This window comes from Pleuronectes platessa, chromosome 10 (assembly GCF_947347685.1).
Source record: "Pleuronectes platessa chromosome 10, fPlePla1.1, whole genome shotgun sequence".
In the NCBI taxonomy this organism is placed as follows: domain Eukaryota; kingdom Metazoa; phylum Chordata; class Actinopteri; order Pleuronectiformes; family Pleuronectidae; genus Pleuronectes; species Pleuronectes platessa.
Window position 1 is genome coordinate 17797458 of NC_070635.1, and position 16602 is coordinate 17814059.

At 43.6% G+C, this 16602-nt stretch overlaps 1 protein-coding gene across 5 annotated transcripts in view; it reads left to right on the forward strand.

Annotated features, from left to right (window-relative positions):
- grb10b (growth factor receptor-bound protein 10b) overlaps positions 1–16602 on the forward strand; it is a 62386-nt gene that overhangs the window by 38638 nt on the left and 7146 nt on the right. For 3 of the 5 annotated variants that reach the window (XM_053432167.1, XM_053432169.1, XM_053432168.1), the window contains exons 6-8: positions 10115–10271; positions 15266–15381; positions 15842–15916. In XM_053432167.1, the coding sequence (XP_053288142.1) occupies positions 10115–10271; positions 15266–15381; positions 15842–15916 (348 nt within the window). Of the gene's footprint in view, positions 1–7778; positions 8027–8055; positions 8736–10114; positions 10272–15265; positions 15382–15841; positions 15917–16602 lie in introns of those variants that run through there. The other 2 variants (XM_053432170.1, XM_053432171.1) reach the window with 2 other exon arrangements.

The following is a 16602-nucleotide window of genomic DNA, read 5'->3' on the forward strand; positions in this document are numbered from 1 at the left end:
TTGCATGCATGCACAAGCATAATTGTGGGCATACAGGTGTACACACATGTCCTGGTCTGTTTATGCCCATGTGTTTCACAAAGAGAGCAATGTGTTGCTGCCTGCAAGCATTGCATCTGGCCAAAGCTGAGCAGAGCTGTTGGACTCATGTAGGTCATAGAGACTGCATCTCCGTCTCCCTCTCTCTCTCCCTCTCTCGCTGCCTTCCCCCTGTCCTCAGTCTTTCGCTCGCTCTCTCTCCCTCTCTCTCTGGGAAAGTAGGACAGCTCAGATTTCTGAAGCGGCTGCTGTAAAAAGGCAGGAAAAGAGGGAGGTATAAGAAGAAAAAGGTGGTGGATAGAAAAATTGACGATAAAAAAAAAAGCTGGCCTGTTATAATTAAATGTGTTACAGTTAGGAACGCTTTTTAAATGGTATTTCATCACATGGCACCCTTTTTGTTAATATGTGCATTTTTTGGAAAGTTTGAAATGAATCTGTCACGTACCAAGAGCAACTAGTACTGGAGGACGAGAAAGGGAATCTTCAGTGTTCTTTTTTTATCATGCTGTTAGAAGTATGTGTCTATTTTCCCCTCATTTGAAAATCAAACATTTTTTGTATTTATGTAAGTTTTGTTTCATGGATGTCTGGCAATACGAATATTTTATCGTGGCCAAGTATTTTGGGGGAGTTGGGCCTTCTGGGGCGACGGACAGGAACCGGCAGTCACCTTCTATACTTTTGGTAATGTATTTTGAAAATATAAAAGACCTTGATCGAAAGAAGAAATAAGGATCCAGTCAGTAGAAAGAGAGAGAGGGACAGAAGACGCTGAGATCTTCTGCAAACCTTGTGTCCTGAGGACATTTTGTACTGAACTGTGGCACATACTGTCTGGATGGAAAATGATTGTATATAGTTGCCTGTGATGCAGAGATGAGTCTACTTGTATTACTCAGGGGACACACAGACCTGTAGATGTTTTCCCTGAAGTGCACAATGTGTAATTTATTCCCTGCAAGAGCTGCTGTGAACATCTACTCAGTTTATTTCTCTAATAACATAAGATCCAGGCATCCAGCCACAAAAATATGAATATTTGAAATTTATATGTAAAAACGATCCAAAGGAGGATATGACCTCATTGATGGGGCAACTTTATGAAACTGTTAACGTCAGTTTTAAAACCTAATTTCTCAAGGTTTGAAATTGTTGTGCTACTTTCCTCTGTTCATGAATAAAAAAATCAGCACAGATTTCCACAGAACTTGTGGTGAAAGGATGTGGTAGTGGACCGGGAGTGAAAGTATAACCAAGAATGTGGGTGCAAATCCGGGAATAAAAAAAAAACTTTCTTTAACATTGTGGTGTAGGGCGTTAATCCCTTTTCCCAGGAATTAAATCTGGGATCTTGGTCAAAATAATCAGGCAGATCTAGAGTACTAATATCTTTTAAAATGTAAAAATAAATATCATAGGGTCATTCTTTATACATTTTAATGCAGAGAGATTGCTCATTATAACTTAAATGCAGTTAAACTCAAGCATTCTTCAGTAAATCCTATTATTCAATAACTTTATTATATTCTTATAGATCCGTTTTATCACAGAATAACTTCAACTGTCTTGTGAGAACAGTAATTTTGGGCTCTTGCCAACTGAAAGTTTCACCAAATCTGTAAATCATAAATATGAGAACCACACTATCATATTTTGTCGTATAAACCTTTTCCACAGTGCCACAGCTTTCCCTACAACCAGTGGAGGATTTCCAGTGTATTGCCATAATGATGCCAGTGTCATCCTTTGTTTACACAATCATAAACCCACCCCCACCCATCCTACCGCTGCCCTCCTGCTGTAATTGGACAATGGCTGCGAATCAGCAGTGTTCTGAAAGGACATTTCCTGCCTGGGGTTTTGCTGGCAGTCGGCCCCGGGGCTCAATTAAGCATCCGCTCCCACTTTACTCCTTTGGTAAAATATTTGGCTCCGTTTGGGTTGTTTCTCAGCAGGTAGCCACAATAAATAGAGGTGACACGGTTATTACATCATCATAAACTGGAATAAATGGCCTTTCACAAGTGTGTTGCACGTGCAAATCTAGTTTTATTAAACGAGGATGTGGTTTATCTTTTAAACAACGTGTATTACCCGTTATGTAATTCACAATACATAAATCAAACAGGAATGAATGAATAGGGGGCTAGGAGAGCTTTTAAATGGGATATTTACTTTGAAACATTTTGAAAAAACTGCTTAGAACAAAATGTGATCCGGCTATTATGGTCACCAGTTTATCAGCGGTGTTGGTAAAGCCAGCATTCTTTTTATTTTGTTTTAATCTTTTCACGATAAAGGATGGTCCATAATCCGACCATTTGGCCTCTGTCTCTGAGATTCCTAATATGTTTCTGGTTTGAGAGATGCGTACGTTTAATTTTATTTATGGCTTGACCTAAATTTGTGCTACCAAAACTGCACTGCTAATTAAATTTGACCTGGCTCGTCTCCAGAATCTTCCAACCCTCAACTTTCTGAGACTGAATTGGTGTTAAGTCTCCATTGTTTACCGACAGAGGCGTCTCTGTGGACTAACTAACTGCCTGATATACAGTGTGTGGTCTGATGCATGGCTACACAGTGGCAGAGATGGCAGCCTGCCACTGTATATGACTTTGTATTGTCCGTGTGTGCTGGGAGTCTTCTCCTCCTACGTTTCTCTCTATACATCTCTCTATACCATCCCTCCCTCTCTCATACCCCCTCCATTCCTTCGTTCCCCGCTCCCTTTTCACTATTACCACTAAATCCCTCTCTGTCTTCTTTTGCTTCCCTGAGCGCAGATAGGCCTCTGTGTCTTGGGTCTTAATTTGACGCTGTAATTGGATGACAAGGGACGGTTCACGGTCCCGTCCTCATGAGTCAGCAGAGTTGTCTTGGCCGTTTCCACCCACTCCTGCTGACTACAGGCACTGAGCGGGGACGGACAATTGTCCGGGACTCACCCGGCTGTCATTTTCCAGGGGTGGCCTGGGCCACACACAGCACCCCAGTACAGTCAGGGGCTTTAAAGAGGCTACTCATTGATGGGAATGCAAATGGGAATACCATTATCAGGAAGTAGAAATTGGGGTACTCATTTATCGGCCCATATATACACTCCTGATCAAAATCTTAAGACCAGTTAAAAAATTGCATGAATTTGCATTTTGCACTGTTGGATCTTAGGAAGGTTCTAAGTAGAGCTTCAAAATGCAAAAAGAAGAAATGGGAACAGGAGACCAAAAGTTGTGAGCAGGCAATTTATTGAAAACAACAATTTAACTCAAATAGGCTGTTCATCAGCTGATCAAAAGTTTAAGACCACAGCCTTTAAAGCCAAAATCTGTGCAAAAATTTGGATTCCATGTCATTTCCTGTCAAGTAATCACACTGTGAAGATCTCTTGATGGCAAAGGCAAAAAAGCTCACCGTCTTTGAACGTGGTAGGATTGTTGAACTGCATAAACAAGGCCTCTCACAATGTGCCATCGCTGCTGAGGTTGGACGCAGTAAGACAGTCATTTTGCATTTCTTAAAAGATCCTTAGGGTTATGGAACAAAAAAATCAAGTGGTAGACCCAAAAAAACGGCGCTGAGCCGGAGGATCCGAATGGCTGTCCGTCAAGACACGGGACGATCCTCGTCCCAAATTAAGGCCATTACTGGTGCTGACTGCAGCCCAATAACCATCAGACGGCATCTGCGAAGGAAGGGCTTCAAAAACAAGAAACGTCTTCAAAGGCCACGTCTCCTTCAATGCCACAAAATTGCCCGTTTAGACTTTGCAAGGGAGCACCAAACATGGGACATTCAAAGGTGGAAGAAAGTTTTATTCTCTGACGAGAAACAAATTTAACCTTGATGGTCCTGATGGCTTCCAACGTTACTGGCATGACAAGGAGATGCCACCTGAGATGTTTTCTACACGGCACAGTGGAGGGGGCGCCATCATGACCTAGGGTGCTTTTTCCTTCAATGGAACAATGGAGCTCCAGGTTGTGCAGGGGCGTCAAACAGCAGCTGGCTATGTGGAGATGTTGCAGCGGGCATCCCTCATGACTGAGGGCCCTCGTCTGTGTGGTAACGACTGGGTTTTTCAGCAGGACAACGCTCCAATTCACAATGCCCGTCTGACCAAGACTTTTTTCCAGGAGAATAACATCACTCTTTTGGACCATCCTGCGTGTTCCCCTGATCTTAATCCAATTGAGAACATTTGGGGATGGATGGCAAGGGAAGTTTACAAAAATGGACTTCAGTTCCAGACAGTGGATGCCCTTCGTGAAGCCATCTTCACCACTTGGCGCAACATTCGCACTAGCCTTTTGGAAACACTTGCATCAAGCATGCCAAAACGAATTTTTGAAGTGATCAACAATAATACTGGAGCTACTCATTACTGAGTCAGTTTTTGACACTTTAATTTCTGTTTTAGGAGTTTTTTTTTCTTTTTTTTAGCTGTGGTCTTAAACTTTTGATCAGTTAAATTGTTGTACTTAGGCTTACAATTCAGTTTCCTCCCTCATTTAAGTATTCAGTTTGTTAATTTGAGTGTACACCCTACTGCCAGTATCAGCGCAGTGTCATTTCCCCTCACAGATGTGGAGGATCTCAACGATTACGGTTGATTTAAGGGTTGTGGTTAAGGTTAGTGTGAGCCATATTTGTACACAGCTCAACCCAGGGCAGGAAAGTCCCTGCTTGAGTTCATCTGAAAAAACGTCCCCACAGCGTGAGTATTCCAGGAGGAGTTCAACTGGGAGCCGGCACCATTGGTGAATTTACAATTAAGAAGTTTGTCTTGCTGTTTAGCGTTACGTTTTGTTTTTCATGATGCTTTGCCTCTGTGGTTTCAGGTGTTATCTATGGTGCCTGTCCTTTTTCAAGTACTTTTCAAGTACATGGCCCACACATAATGGATCCTAATGTGTGTGCCGGCTCGTACGCCCAATGACTAATAGTCTTTTAGAATTGCAGTCTGCCACAGTACCTCCGATCTGATGTAATGGCTTGTAATTCCTACGTAACACCAGCGGAACTATTTATAGACCAGCAGCCAGTTCTCAGTCAGATGGATGTGTGGATGCGTGTGAGCTGCTGGGCGAGCACACACATGCTTGTGTACACACTTCAGATCGCACAAAGCTTGTCCTCATACAGGGCAGTTTACTTTCTTTTTGTCAGTCTAGTTTCTGTTGAGTCGTCTCGTTGTGTGTGTGCGTGTGTGTGTGTGTGGGTGGATGTGGGTGGGTGGGTGGGCGTTTTATTAGGTGCAGAAACCGTAATACACACAAAAATGTGAAATATGTAGCATATGCTGCAAAGTGTGTCGGTGTGTCTCAGGATGTGCGTGCATGAATGAGCACGTGTGTGTGTGTGTGTGTGTGTGTGTGTGTGTGTGTGTGTGTGTGTGTGTGTGTGTGTGTGTGTGTGTGTGTGTGTGTGTGTGTGTGTGTGTGTGTGTGTGTGTGTGTGTGTGTGTGTGTGTGTGTGTGTGTGTGTGTGTGTGTGTGTGTGTGTACAGCTATCTTTGTGAGGACCAGTTTGAGTCTACAACCAATGGAGGACATTTAGGGAAAGTGATGACCTTTTGGCCGGTCCTAACTTTGTGACCCCCCTTTTATGGACTGTTTGGGGGTTAAGACTTGGTTTTAGGGTAAGGGTTAGGGTTCGAATAAGGTTTAGGTTAGGTTAAGGGTTAGGGTTAGACATTTAGTTGGATGGTTAGGGTAAGGGTCTAGGGAATACACTATGCCAAGCCGTGTCCTCACTAAGACAGCTGTACAAACGTGTGTGTGGGGGGGAACAAAAAGCATTTTTGTTACAATTACAATGATAAAGCATTCAAATTTAAGGTGAAGACATTTTTAAGGTTAGGTTTCGAGTTAGGCAAGTAGCACTCATGGTTAAGGTCCTTGTGAGTGTGTGTGTGTGTGTGTGTGTTCCCTGAGGGATAACATCACATGGCAGTTATCAGACCTGAGTCATCAGAGTTTCAGAGGCCACTACTATGCTCCTCCATTCAAATAAGGACACAGTGAAAAGTATTAGAAGAAGATTCTTTCTCTCTCTAGTTATTTTCTTAACATCTTCCTTTCTTCCATTCTTCCCACCTCTTCCTGTGCCTCTTTTTTTAATGCTCTCTGAAGAAGACAGAGAAGTAGAGTAGGTCATTTGAAGTGTGTCACTCTGTCACATCCGTTACTTTGCTTTCTCATTCTTCTGCTCCACATGTCTCATGTCTTGTGGTATCACCCATCTTCAAGATAAGGTTTCCAAAGTGACTGAAGGATCCGCTCCAAATTGTTTCCACATTTGGTCATTTGATTTGTTTGTGTGTGAGCGCAGCCAATGGCAGTCGTCATCTGAAGGTTAATATCACCAGGCACAGTCCAAGATGCTTCTCTCCTGATGCTATTATTCCCACCAGCTGATTAATGTTTCTCCTCAAGCTCCCTACACCTCACAAGCTTTCCCAGCATTAGTTTTATTGTCACCACACTTGTGCATTATGTACACAAAAGGCGTATTGACTTTGTTACACCATTGGCAAACATGCGGTTTCCCCGGCTCCTCGTTGTCTAAAACGACTACATAACAGTGGCCGTGACATTTGATTGTCTTTTCCTGTCAACCAGACATTAAAAAAAGAGTCGGATTTTATCCCGGAAACTTTCGAACAAATTGATTGCCAACAGGGGCTGAAACTTGTGGAACGACCAACTCTTCCAATTACACCAAAACCTGTATTGCAGCATGTGCGATCCGAGGGGCCTTATTGGGGCTTTCCCCCTCTGGCTGACTAACTGTGACGTAGACAAGGGTGTGTGTCTCAGTCTGCGGGAGCGTGTGAGTGCAGTGGCATGGAGAGGGGGAGGGGGGAGGAAGACAGCTGTGCAGGGGTAGATATGTAGTTAACAGTAGAACGCATTCATACTACACATTCTGCTGCGCTGTGTCACCAGACAGTCTCGTGCACCCACCCTCTCTCTCTCTCTCTCCCTCCCCCTCCCACCTCTGCTCCATTCCTCCTTTTCCCTTCACTTCTCTCGTCCGTCTGTCTCCTCTTTCTCCCTGTCCCTTGCACACACCTACGTATGAGCATGTGTGCATGTGCAATCACACACACTTCTCTCTTGCTCTCCCCTCCCCCAGCTGCAAACTCCCCCCTCTCCGACCCTCCACCCCCTCCCCAAAGTTTGCCACTGTAGTAAATGAAGTCGTATCTTTTTTTTTGGGGGGGGGGGGCTGCTCTGACTTTTATTACTATTTCCTCCCCGTTTCTCCGAAACCTTGCGTATTCCTGGATTGCACTTCATACACAGATATACGAGCGCACATGCACGCATACACTTCCCCTCCAAAAAAGAAGTAGAAAAATAAAAGAAGCTGCTTGAAGGAGAGCATAAAGCTGTTCTCACCTCTCCCAGGCTGGGTGTGTCAAGGCTTTTGTCCGTCTGATGCCGTATTAACTATCTGAGTTAAAAGGAGAAGTGTGTGTATGTGTGTGTATGCGTGTGTGCGTGCAGAAGTCTCCAGGATTTTTTTGTTCTTCAGAGAGAAAGAATGTTGGCACAAGACTAGCCACCAGGGGAGGAGGAGAAGGTTGGAGTGCTCCAGGTTTGTTTCATTTCATTTGCTCTGTAATGAGTCTTGTTACTGCTGCGAGAGGCAGAGAGAGACTGCAGAGTTCATAGTTAAGCCACAGGGAGGGAGGGAGGGAGGGAGGGAAGGAGAGAGAGAAGGAGGAAGTGAAGAAGGGAGGATGGGAGGGAGAGGAGAAGACGCTAAGAAAATCCTACAAGCCAAACAACCCTCTTGTGAAACCCGCCGGACATTTTGGAAGCGAGAGAAGTGGCAAACTTTTCTACCCCTTCCTTCCCTCTTCCTATTTCTCCTCCTACTCCTCCTCCTCTTCTTCTCTGCCCCACACCCTTCTCAAACGAAGCCTCTGGTTTCGAGCTCAGCAAATGAAACTGAAGCAGGGAGCTCGCAAGAGGTCTGAAAAAGTTGGCTGTGTCTGTCCATGACTGTGCGTCTACCGGTGTGTGTGTGTGTGTGTCTGTCTGTGTGTGTATGTGTGTGTGTGTGTGTGTGCGTGTGCGATTCTCTCTGTGTGCATGCACGAGCCTGGGTCTGTGTGGGAATGATTACATCAGCCTGCTGCAGGCTTATGATTGGTCGGTGAGCGTGTGGTTTGATTCAGTGTGCCTCAGAGCCTGTGGCTGAGGCTGTAACCCTTTGTGAGGGGGAGCGAGAGAGAGAGAGAGAGAGAGAGAGGGAGGAAGGGAGGGAGGGAGAGAAGGAAAGATAGTTGTCAGACTGAACCGGCACTAAGCACTGTTCTCTACCTGCTAACATCCGATCGCTGACTGTCTCTGTGTCTCTGTCCTGTGAGCTGTACATACACAGCTTCAGGTCACACTGCAGGCAGTGTTCTTTTTTTATTTTCAAACAGAAAGAGCTAGCAGCAGCCTGGAGAGACTGACGGACTCCAGGCTGTGTGACAGGTAGCACTGTCAACTGTCCAATTTTCTATCTCTCTATCCGGAGGAGACAAGGCAGCAGAGCAGCAGGCTTCTGTGCTGGTGACTGTGGGGGACTGAGTGTGTGTGTGTGGTGTGTTGGTGTGAGTGTGCGGGGAGCCAGGCTCAGTCCAAAAAATGCCTTCGTGTTCCCCGGACTGCTGCCTATTGCGGGCCGTGGAGGTAAGATCTCTCTCTGTCTCTGTCTCTTATCTCTCCTCATGTGTCTCTGCCTCTCCTCGCCTCCTGCTCTTCTTTTAATTTTTTTATTTTAAGTGCGTTTTCCTTTGAAGTGCTGCTGTGTTTAACCAGGGGCGAGAAATGGAATGTGTAAATACCTGAAAGGCTGAAGAGAACTTGTCTTTTTTGTCAAGGTGTGAGTCAAATACGTCAGTAGCTTTGAATGATTATGGTTCCCTTCGCTTTTTTTTTTGGATGGATGGAGCACGTCCTGCTCAGTTTGGGCAAACTGATGCTGTACGGGCTGCGTCTTCCCCTTATGATATATAATGTGGGAAGCATATGCATACATTACATGTGTAAGCCAGTAGGCTGGATTTATGTGTAGGCTAACAAGGCTGGATTCCTCTGCAGGTTAAGTAGGCTGCTCTAGTTTTCTCTGTGGGCCATGAGTTATGTATCCTGTGAGTGTGACTGGTTTCCTTGTGAAAAGCCAAAGTGTGGATACACTAAGTGGACGTTAATTTAGGACTGTTTAAGCCAACGGAGAAGACGATTATATCAACTGGATCACAGGCTGAATATAATAACGGGAAGCTTATCTACAGTATATGCTGATAAATAAGATATAACATGTTTCAGCAGCTTGTACATTATGCACATTATACTGTATATACACATATAATCATACGGTTACATATTTGCATCAGAGTAAACACATTTTATGTGTTGAAGTCAGTATTAATGGAAACAAAATGAAAACAGACATTTTCCCTAAATTGTAAATATCTCAATCAGTTGTACTTCAAAAAACATATTCTTTCTGATATTCATTCTGTTTATTATTTTATTACCGGCCCGATTTCAACATTATTAAGTTGAAGTTGACATTTTCAATGGTCATATCACTAGATATTTGTGTACATTTTGCTGCTGTATCACACCAACAAGTTGCTTTAAGTGATGCTTGTCTGTGATTTCTAACGCCACAATTGCTGCGCAGTTGTGCCTTTTCTATTGTGTGGCATAATCACAGGGCTGCGTATGCTATAGTGTATGGGGTGCTATATATGATAAATACTGTTCTAGTGTTTGAGGAAAATTGCCGGCATCACCCACCTATTAGGCAGAGTTTTCAGAAATGGTTTGTGTTAAACAACTTCATCACAACTCAGTGTTCCCTGCAGGGCGACCGTAACAATCTAAAAATTCTCATTTTAAATGTAAATTTTTTTTCTATTTCATTTAACAGGAAAAGTGAACAACCGTTCATTTTGTAACTTCGATGTCTTTTTTTATTATCTGCTCTGTTTTGTCATTTACCCAACTCCATTCAAATGACCTAAAATTCATGATGGCTGAACTGTGTTTCTTACCCACAGATTGTGAAGATCTTCAGTGAAGACGGCATGTGTAAAGTGGTGGAGATCCCGGCCGACATGACAGCCAGGGACCTGTGCCAGCTCCTGGTTTATAAAAGCCATTGTTTGGATGACAACAGTTGGGCACTTGTTGAACACCACCCGCTGCTAGGACTAGGTAAGGGGCAGACACTGTTCGCATACACACAGAAGCACACATGAACACACATGAACACACATGAACACACATGAACACACATGAACGGACACTCGCTCTCCCACTCGTCCACACAGGCGCTTGCGGTCTTGTGGATAAGCCGAGCTACGCGGCGCAGTCACTGGCACACGCAGGTGTACTCGCTCGTAGGAATGCATACGTTCGTGTCCGCATACTGGGTACACACTGTCCAGCAGCACATTCTCACGCAGGGATGTTTTCAAGCATGAGTGCATGTGCATACTATACAACATATGCACAAACGCATAATGTTCAGTGGTCTAGTCAAGTGCAACACAGTGGCTGTGTGAAAGGTTGCTGTAGAAGTAGAGAGCGAGAGAGGCAGGAGAGCGCTATGTCATGATGAACTGAGGCCGACACACACACACACACACACACACACACACACACACACACACACACTGAACTGCTTGTCCCTGAAAAAAAGACAATGTAGGTTAAAGGTATTGATCAGCTTGTCTGTGAAACCGAAAGTGGTGGAGATAAATAATGCATTGCATGTGAGGTCATAGTTGCTTTAGGACTGACGGCCCAATGATTTTCTGATTCAGCAGTGAAGAGGCGGCTGAGAGTTGAGATGTGTGAGCTAACTGTGCAGTGGTTTCATGAGATGGACCTGTTGCTGCTTGAAGTGGAGGCTGATAATGAATAATCCCAAACTTCAAGACGGCTGATGCTAATTGCGTGAATCAATGAAAGACAATTCCGGTTTCCTGAAGTTGCTGCATGGATGTAATCAGAGACGGCCTTTCCAAAGTGTAGCAATCCTCACCAGCAGATAATCCCCCATCGGTCCCATCTCATAAATTAAACAAACACAGCCATTGATACATTTGGCTGTTTTTAGACTTTTCCAAGCATCGCATAGTAATTTGGTGTTGGTGGTTTTAGTGTTGGTGGTTTATGAGGCGGAAGGTGACAGAGAGGGTAAGCAAGAGGATCATATACAGTATGACATTCGAAATCCATCACTTATATTTTTAACTCTGTCAGGCTAAAGATCCAGTACAGTTCTGCTCCAGTTGAGTTACCTGTGAAGAGAGATTGTTATGCAGAATATTATGTTACGGTGGCTTTTTTTCAAGTGGAGCGACATGAAGGGCTCACAGCGGAAGCCGGCACATGAGAAACTAAAGGAAAAGCAGGTGATAACTGAAGGTTATGGATTCGGAGCTGCACCAAGGTAACTGTAACAAAACCCTTTTTACGACTTGCACTCGTCTCAGTATCAGCGTCGGTGTAATGTTATCGATCGGGTGATATAAATGACACGGCAGAAGGGTGATGGAGATAATTGATGTGGAGTTCTAAAGGATATTTTTCATAGTCGAGGTTCTTTTGGTTCACTCTCCTGAAAATAGAAGCTCCTCGCTGCACCAGACAGCGAACTCTGAACTTTGAATGAAGACGGCGCGAGCTTCTCAGGAAAGTGGAATAATATAGTGGTGGAGGATTTCAAATTACAGTTTAGGGAAGAAGGGAAGATGGGAGGGACGACATGTTACACAGCAAATCCTTCATATAAAGGGGAATAAAGGCATATGTATATTTAGCTAACTGAGCTTGGCACTTTTTGTCAAGGGAGGCGTAAAAATGACACAAGGACATACTGTAAAAAGTAAACAACGGTGATAAAACCCCCTGCTCAATCAGGGAGTTTTGACAAGTTGCCACATTAAGAAGGAGAAGGGCTTTGCGTTTCTGTCAGGGCGATGTTGTGTTAGACTTGGCACCATCGCAGTAAATTTGGAAAGCTGTGGGCAGCTGAACGTTAGAAAAACCCAACCTCCCCCTGAGGAGAGGGCGATTATAAAGCACTTATGGAATACAAGTTGAGCCTGTGCTCCACGCTCATGTCTGTACAGTTTAACAGATGTGGGAGAGGAAAGGGGTGTAGGTTTTATATAGTGCAGTGTGCCTTGTAGTGAAATCAAGAGAGGAAAAGAAAAACATATGAAAACTCTGCGTTTCTGCCTTTTCAACCAGACAACTCGCGCAGGTGTAGTGTCTGTTTTTCTCTTGGATTTACAGTCACATCCACACACAAACACGAGCTGCTGCGCCACCATGCTTTATATATATATTACATTATTCAAAGAACAGGTCCCACTGCTCTAACCTAATATTTCACCATCCATCAAGATCTGATTACATTTCTCATCAGCGCTGCCAACGCCATGCTGCCAAATACAGTTAAGCTGACTCGTTGTGAGTGACATCATTTTTGGCTCAGAGTAGCTCTAATCTATTATAGCTCTTGTTCTATTCTGGCTCACCTGTACTGAAACCTCATTCTGTTCAGGTCCGGGAAAACTTGTCATCATGTTCTATGTTAAGGAATTTCAGTAAATTAGATGTGATGAAACAGTAGTTCAAATTAAAGGTGTGTGTGCTTGTGTGTGTGTGTGTGCTTGTGTGTGTGATCCCCCTGCAGACACACTCAAATCACCCCTGATTGTGCTTAGATTGGTTGTACGCTTGCACTCAGATTCTGCTCTCGGATTTCTCATCTCCGCTTTGATTGGAAGTGTCAAATTTCCCCAACCAACAGGGTGGCAGGTGTGGCGTTGATAAATGAAATTGTCCCACACTGGATCTGCTTGACTTCTGAGCCATAAGCCATTATTTATAGTTTGTGCACACCGACAGGAAGTCGGTGTTATGGTAAAGTCGTAAAGGATGGGAGTGCTTAAACCCGGTTAAAGTAACCACCCTTACAGATCACTCCAAGAGGTAAAACTAAAACTTTATCAACACTACACCTGGCATTCTATTGGTTGGTGAATTGAGTTGATGCATAAAAAAATCAAAAAGCAGAAGAAACAAATTCAAGAACAGATGCTTTCACACATGCACAGAATCAGCATGAGCGCCACAAGAAGAGCTGGAGCTTGAGCTGGAGCGCAATCTGTCCAAGCAACAAAATGTCTGAATGCAGGGGTACAGTTTGAGCGCAAGCAGAGCAAAGCAGGGGCTATTAGAGTGCAAGCGCAGGGAATTATGGTAAAGCCTTATAAAATCTGAAACTGAAAGTCCTGCTCTCAAACTGAAACACCACACTTGAAAAAGGATGTGGGAATAAACAATAGAATTCCTCATATTGTTTTTGTTATTCCTGTGTATATATAGTAGTATTGTACAGATGTATAAGTATATATATAACCGTAATTGAGTTTTTCTGACCAATGATTTGGTTTATAGCTCTGTCAGTTCTGTTTTTGCGGGATCTTTCCAATAATTATCAAAAGTAGCTTGTTGTAAATGTAAATTCCTTCTCCATTAAGTGTTGACCGTTTTATAGTCGTCTGTGTATGTTGAGTGACCCACTGGAATACCAGAAAAGTGTTTGGAAATAAGTGTGTTTAGTCATTTGAGGTGAGTGTATTTTTTTATTTCTTTTACAGTATGAGATGAGTCAGTTCGTGAGAATCCTCCTCAGGTGTTAACATGCGTGTGTGTGTGTGTTTCTGTGTGTGCACAGACTGTAGGTCTGCACTGCACATGTGCCGTGACACTTAATGTGTGCACATGTGGTCGGGCGGTAGACGAGAATAGCCGTTTGAGAGAGACCCCGAACAATAGTGTGTTTGAAAAGAGAAGCCTATTCCCGTACACCGCTGCCCACGCCGAATGGGATGAAATGGCCCCTTTGAGATAAGTGACACTGACCTCGACTTGTCAGCATGAAAAAAGGTTAACAACTCCGGGACAGTGAGGTAGTGTTGCCGGGGTGAGTCACTGTCACGAACATGAGTGACTCATCAGACAGACGACAGGATGAAGGGAGGGAGGAGAAGAAGAGTCGTGACAGTGTTTGGGAGATGTGACACAGGGGAAAGGAGAGGAAGAATGAGTGGGTACGTGAAACTAGACTTTGTTGTCAGAAGTGCTCAGTTTTCACATCAGGGCGAGGTGTCAGACCATAGAGGTAGTGCAAAAGTTTATTAAACTGTAATTAAAGCTACCGGGGAAAGAAAAGGATGTTTTTTTATAAAAAGAAAACTTGTAAGGCTGTTGGAATCTACTGATTCATGTCCGGTTTCTGCATCGCACTCAGGGAATATAAATCACCGGGACCCCTGACCACATTTATTCACGGACACACTTTGAGATGAATCACATCCTCCTTCCATTCACATCCACAGAGTGCGGCCTCGGTCTGATCATCCGTCACAGCTGGTTTGATGAGCACAAACCATTGAAACCAGTCTGCAATTTAAAAGATCCTTCCAGGCCACCGAGCAATTTAAATGAAAGCCAGCAAAGTTTTGGAGCCGTTGAGGCACATCGACCACTTTCTTTTTTACGCTGAGTTCAGTATCGCCTAAAATTATATATTAACTTTATAAAGAAAAGCCTTTAATCATATAGTAGATTGCTGGTGCTTAAAATACATCAAGGTGGTGGTGGGTTTTTCTTCAACTCTCTGGTTTCTGGCTCCTGAGAAATGGTGTTAACAGATTTTTTTCCCCCTTTAAATGATGATATCTGCACAGGTCATTAGAGAGTTCCACTGTAAAAAAACAACTGTGTTTTATATATTAAAATTAATAACTATTACCATGAAAACTTTATTCTTTATTCTAATACTTTTTCAGATATTCATATTAATATTCACCCATCTGACAGGATATCTTATATTATTATTATGTGCAATCATGTTGTATCCGCATTGGCAATAACATATGAATGCTATTTATTTCCATATCAGGGTATATTTAGGTTTATACTGTTTATATTATTATGTTTTGGTTCATTTATTGTTTGTTTTAATGCACCAAAGAAGAGCGGCCCTGCTAATTTCAGGGTACACAGAGCTTACAATGATAATAACGTTTTATTTTTTTTACTATTATGACATTAGCCAGCCCGATAATCAAAATTCAAAGTTAAAATAATCTTGCTCTTTCTCTTTTTTCCCCTTCTCGCCTCAGAGCGCTGTCTAGAAGACCATGAGCTGGTGGTTCAGGTCCAGGCCTCCATGAGCAGCGACAGTAGGTTCCTCTTCAGGAAGAACTATGCCAAATATGAATTCTTCAGAAACCCCTTGGTAATTGCTGCTGCTAAGACGTTTCTTAACATTCATGTCTCTCCGGACGTCCTCTTGTTGAAATATGCTACACCTGTAGCCTGTAACCAAAATCAAACCTCCTTTTGGATTTAGGCTTTGCAGTTTTTTGATCATTTTAAACAAAAACTTTAAAGTTGCGACAACAAGAAGAATAGTTCATGACAGCAGATATTTTTACGTAAACACTTGCTAATGGTATTTGTTTGCTCTTAATAATGCAATGCCTGTCATTTTCAGAGATGAAATGACAGGCATGTTCCTCAAAAAAAAAAATTCTCTACTTGTTAAGTATACTTGTGATATATTATGACAGCTGATTGTAGTAGCGACATTTTCCTGATGCTTCTTCTTCTGTCACGAAATCCTTACACCCTGTAATTATCCACACTGATCGTCTCCGTCTGCCTCTAATGCCGCCGTCTTCTTCTTCTTCCACCAGACGTTTTTCCCGGAGCACATGGTCGCGTGGTGCCAGGAAAGCAATCGCACGATTCCACCATCCCAGCTCCTTCAGGTACATGGAACACACACAAGTACAGACCCACTTTCTCCCGTGTCTGACACACACACACAGCTCGGTTTGTGTTTGAGTCAGCACCCGTTACATACTGTACAATCAAGCAGACATACCTCACCTCTGACCCTGAGACAGCCTGTCTCGTCAGAGCCTGCAGTAATAACTACTGTTGATCCCATGTTGACACACGACTGTCTCGGCACATGCACCGCAGGTCCGACACTTCTGATGGATGGAATTAGTCAGTCAGTTATAGAACATGCTGTTCTTCACCTGCCTGCGGTGTGTTTGCACAGTGCACATTCTCCAACGTGTGTCAAGCCACTTCTCCGCCTCACAGACCGCTCCCGGGCCAAGGAGGACAGATTTCTCAAAACACGCAAGAAGAGAAAAAGTCCAGGAGGAGAGCAGACAAAAAAAGGTTGTGGAGACTTTGAAGAGCTTTGGTTTTAATGGATGGAGGGTTAACATGCAGTCTGGCTCTCTCCTGTATCATGTAATGGAGCTGTCAGAGGCACAACCACAAGGGGAATCCATCCCTTCATCGTTGCCACTCACAGAAAGCTTTTAAATCCCCCCGGCTGATCACATAGACGTTTCGCTCCGTTGTGCTCTACGTAGAGGAGTCAATAAATGAATGGGGATGATGGGGGGGAGCCAAAATTGTGTCAGGAATCCCCAGT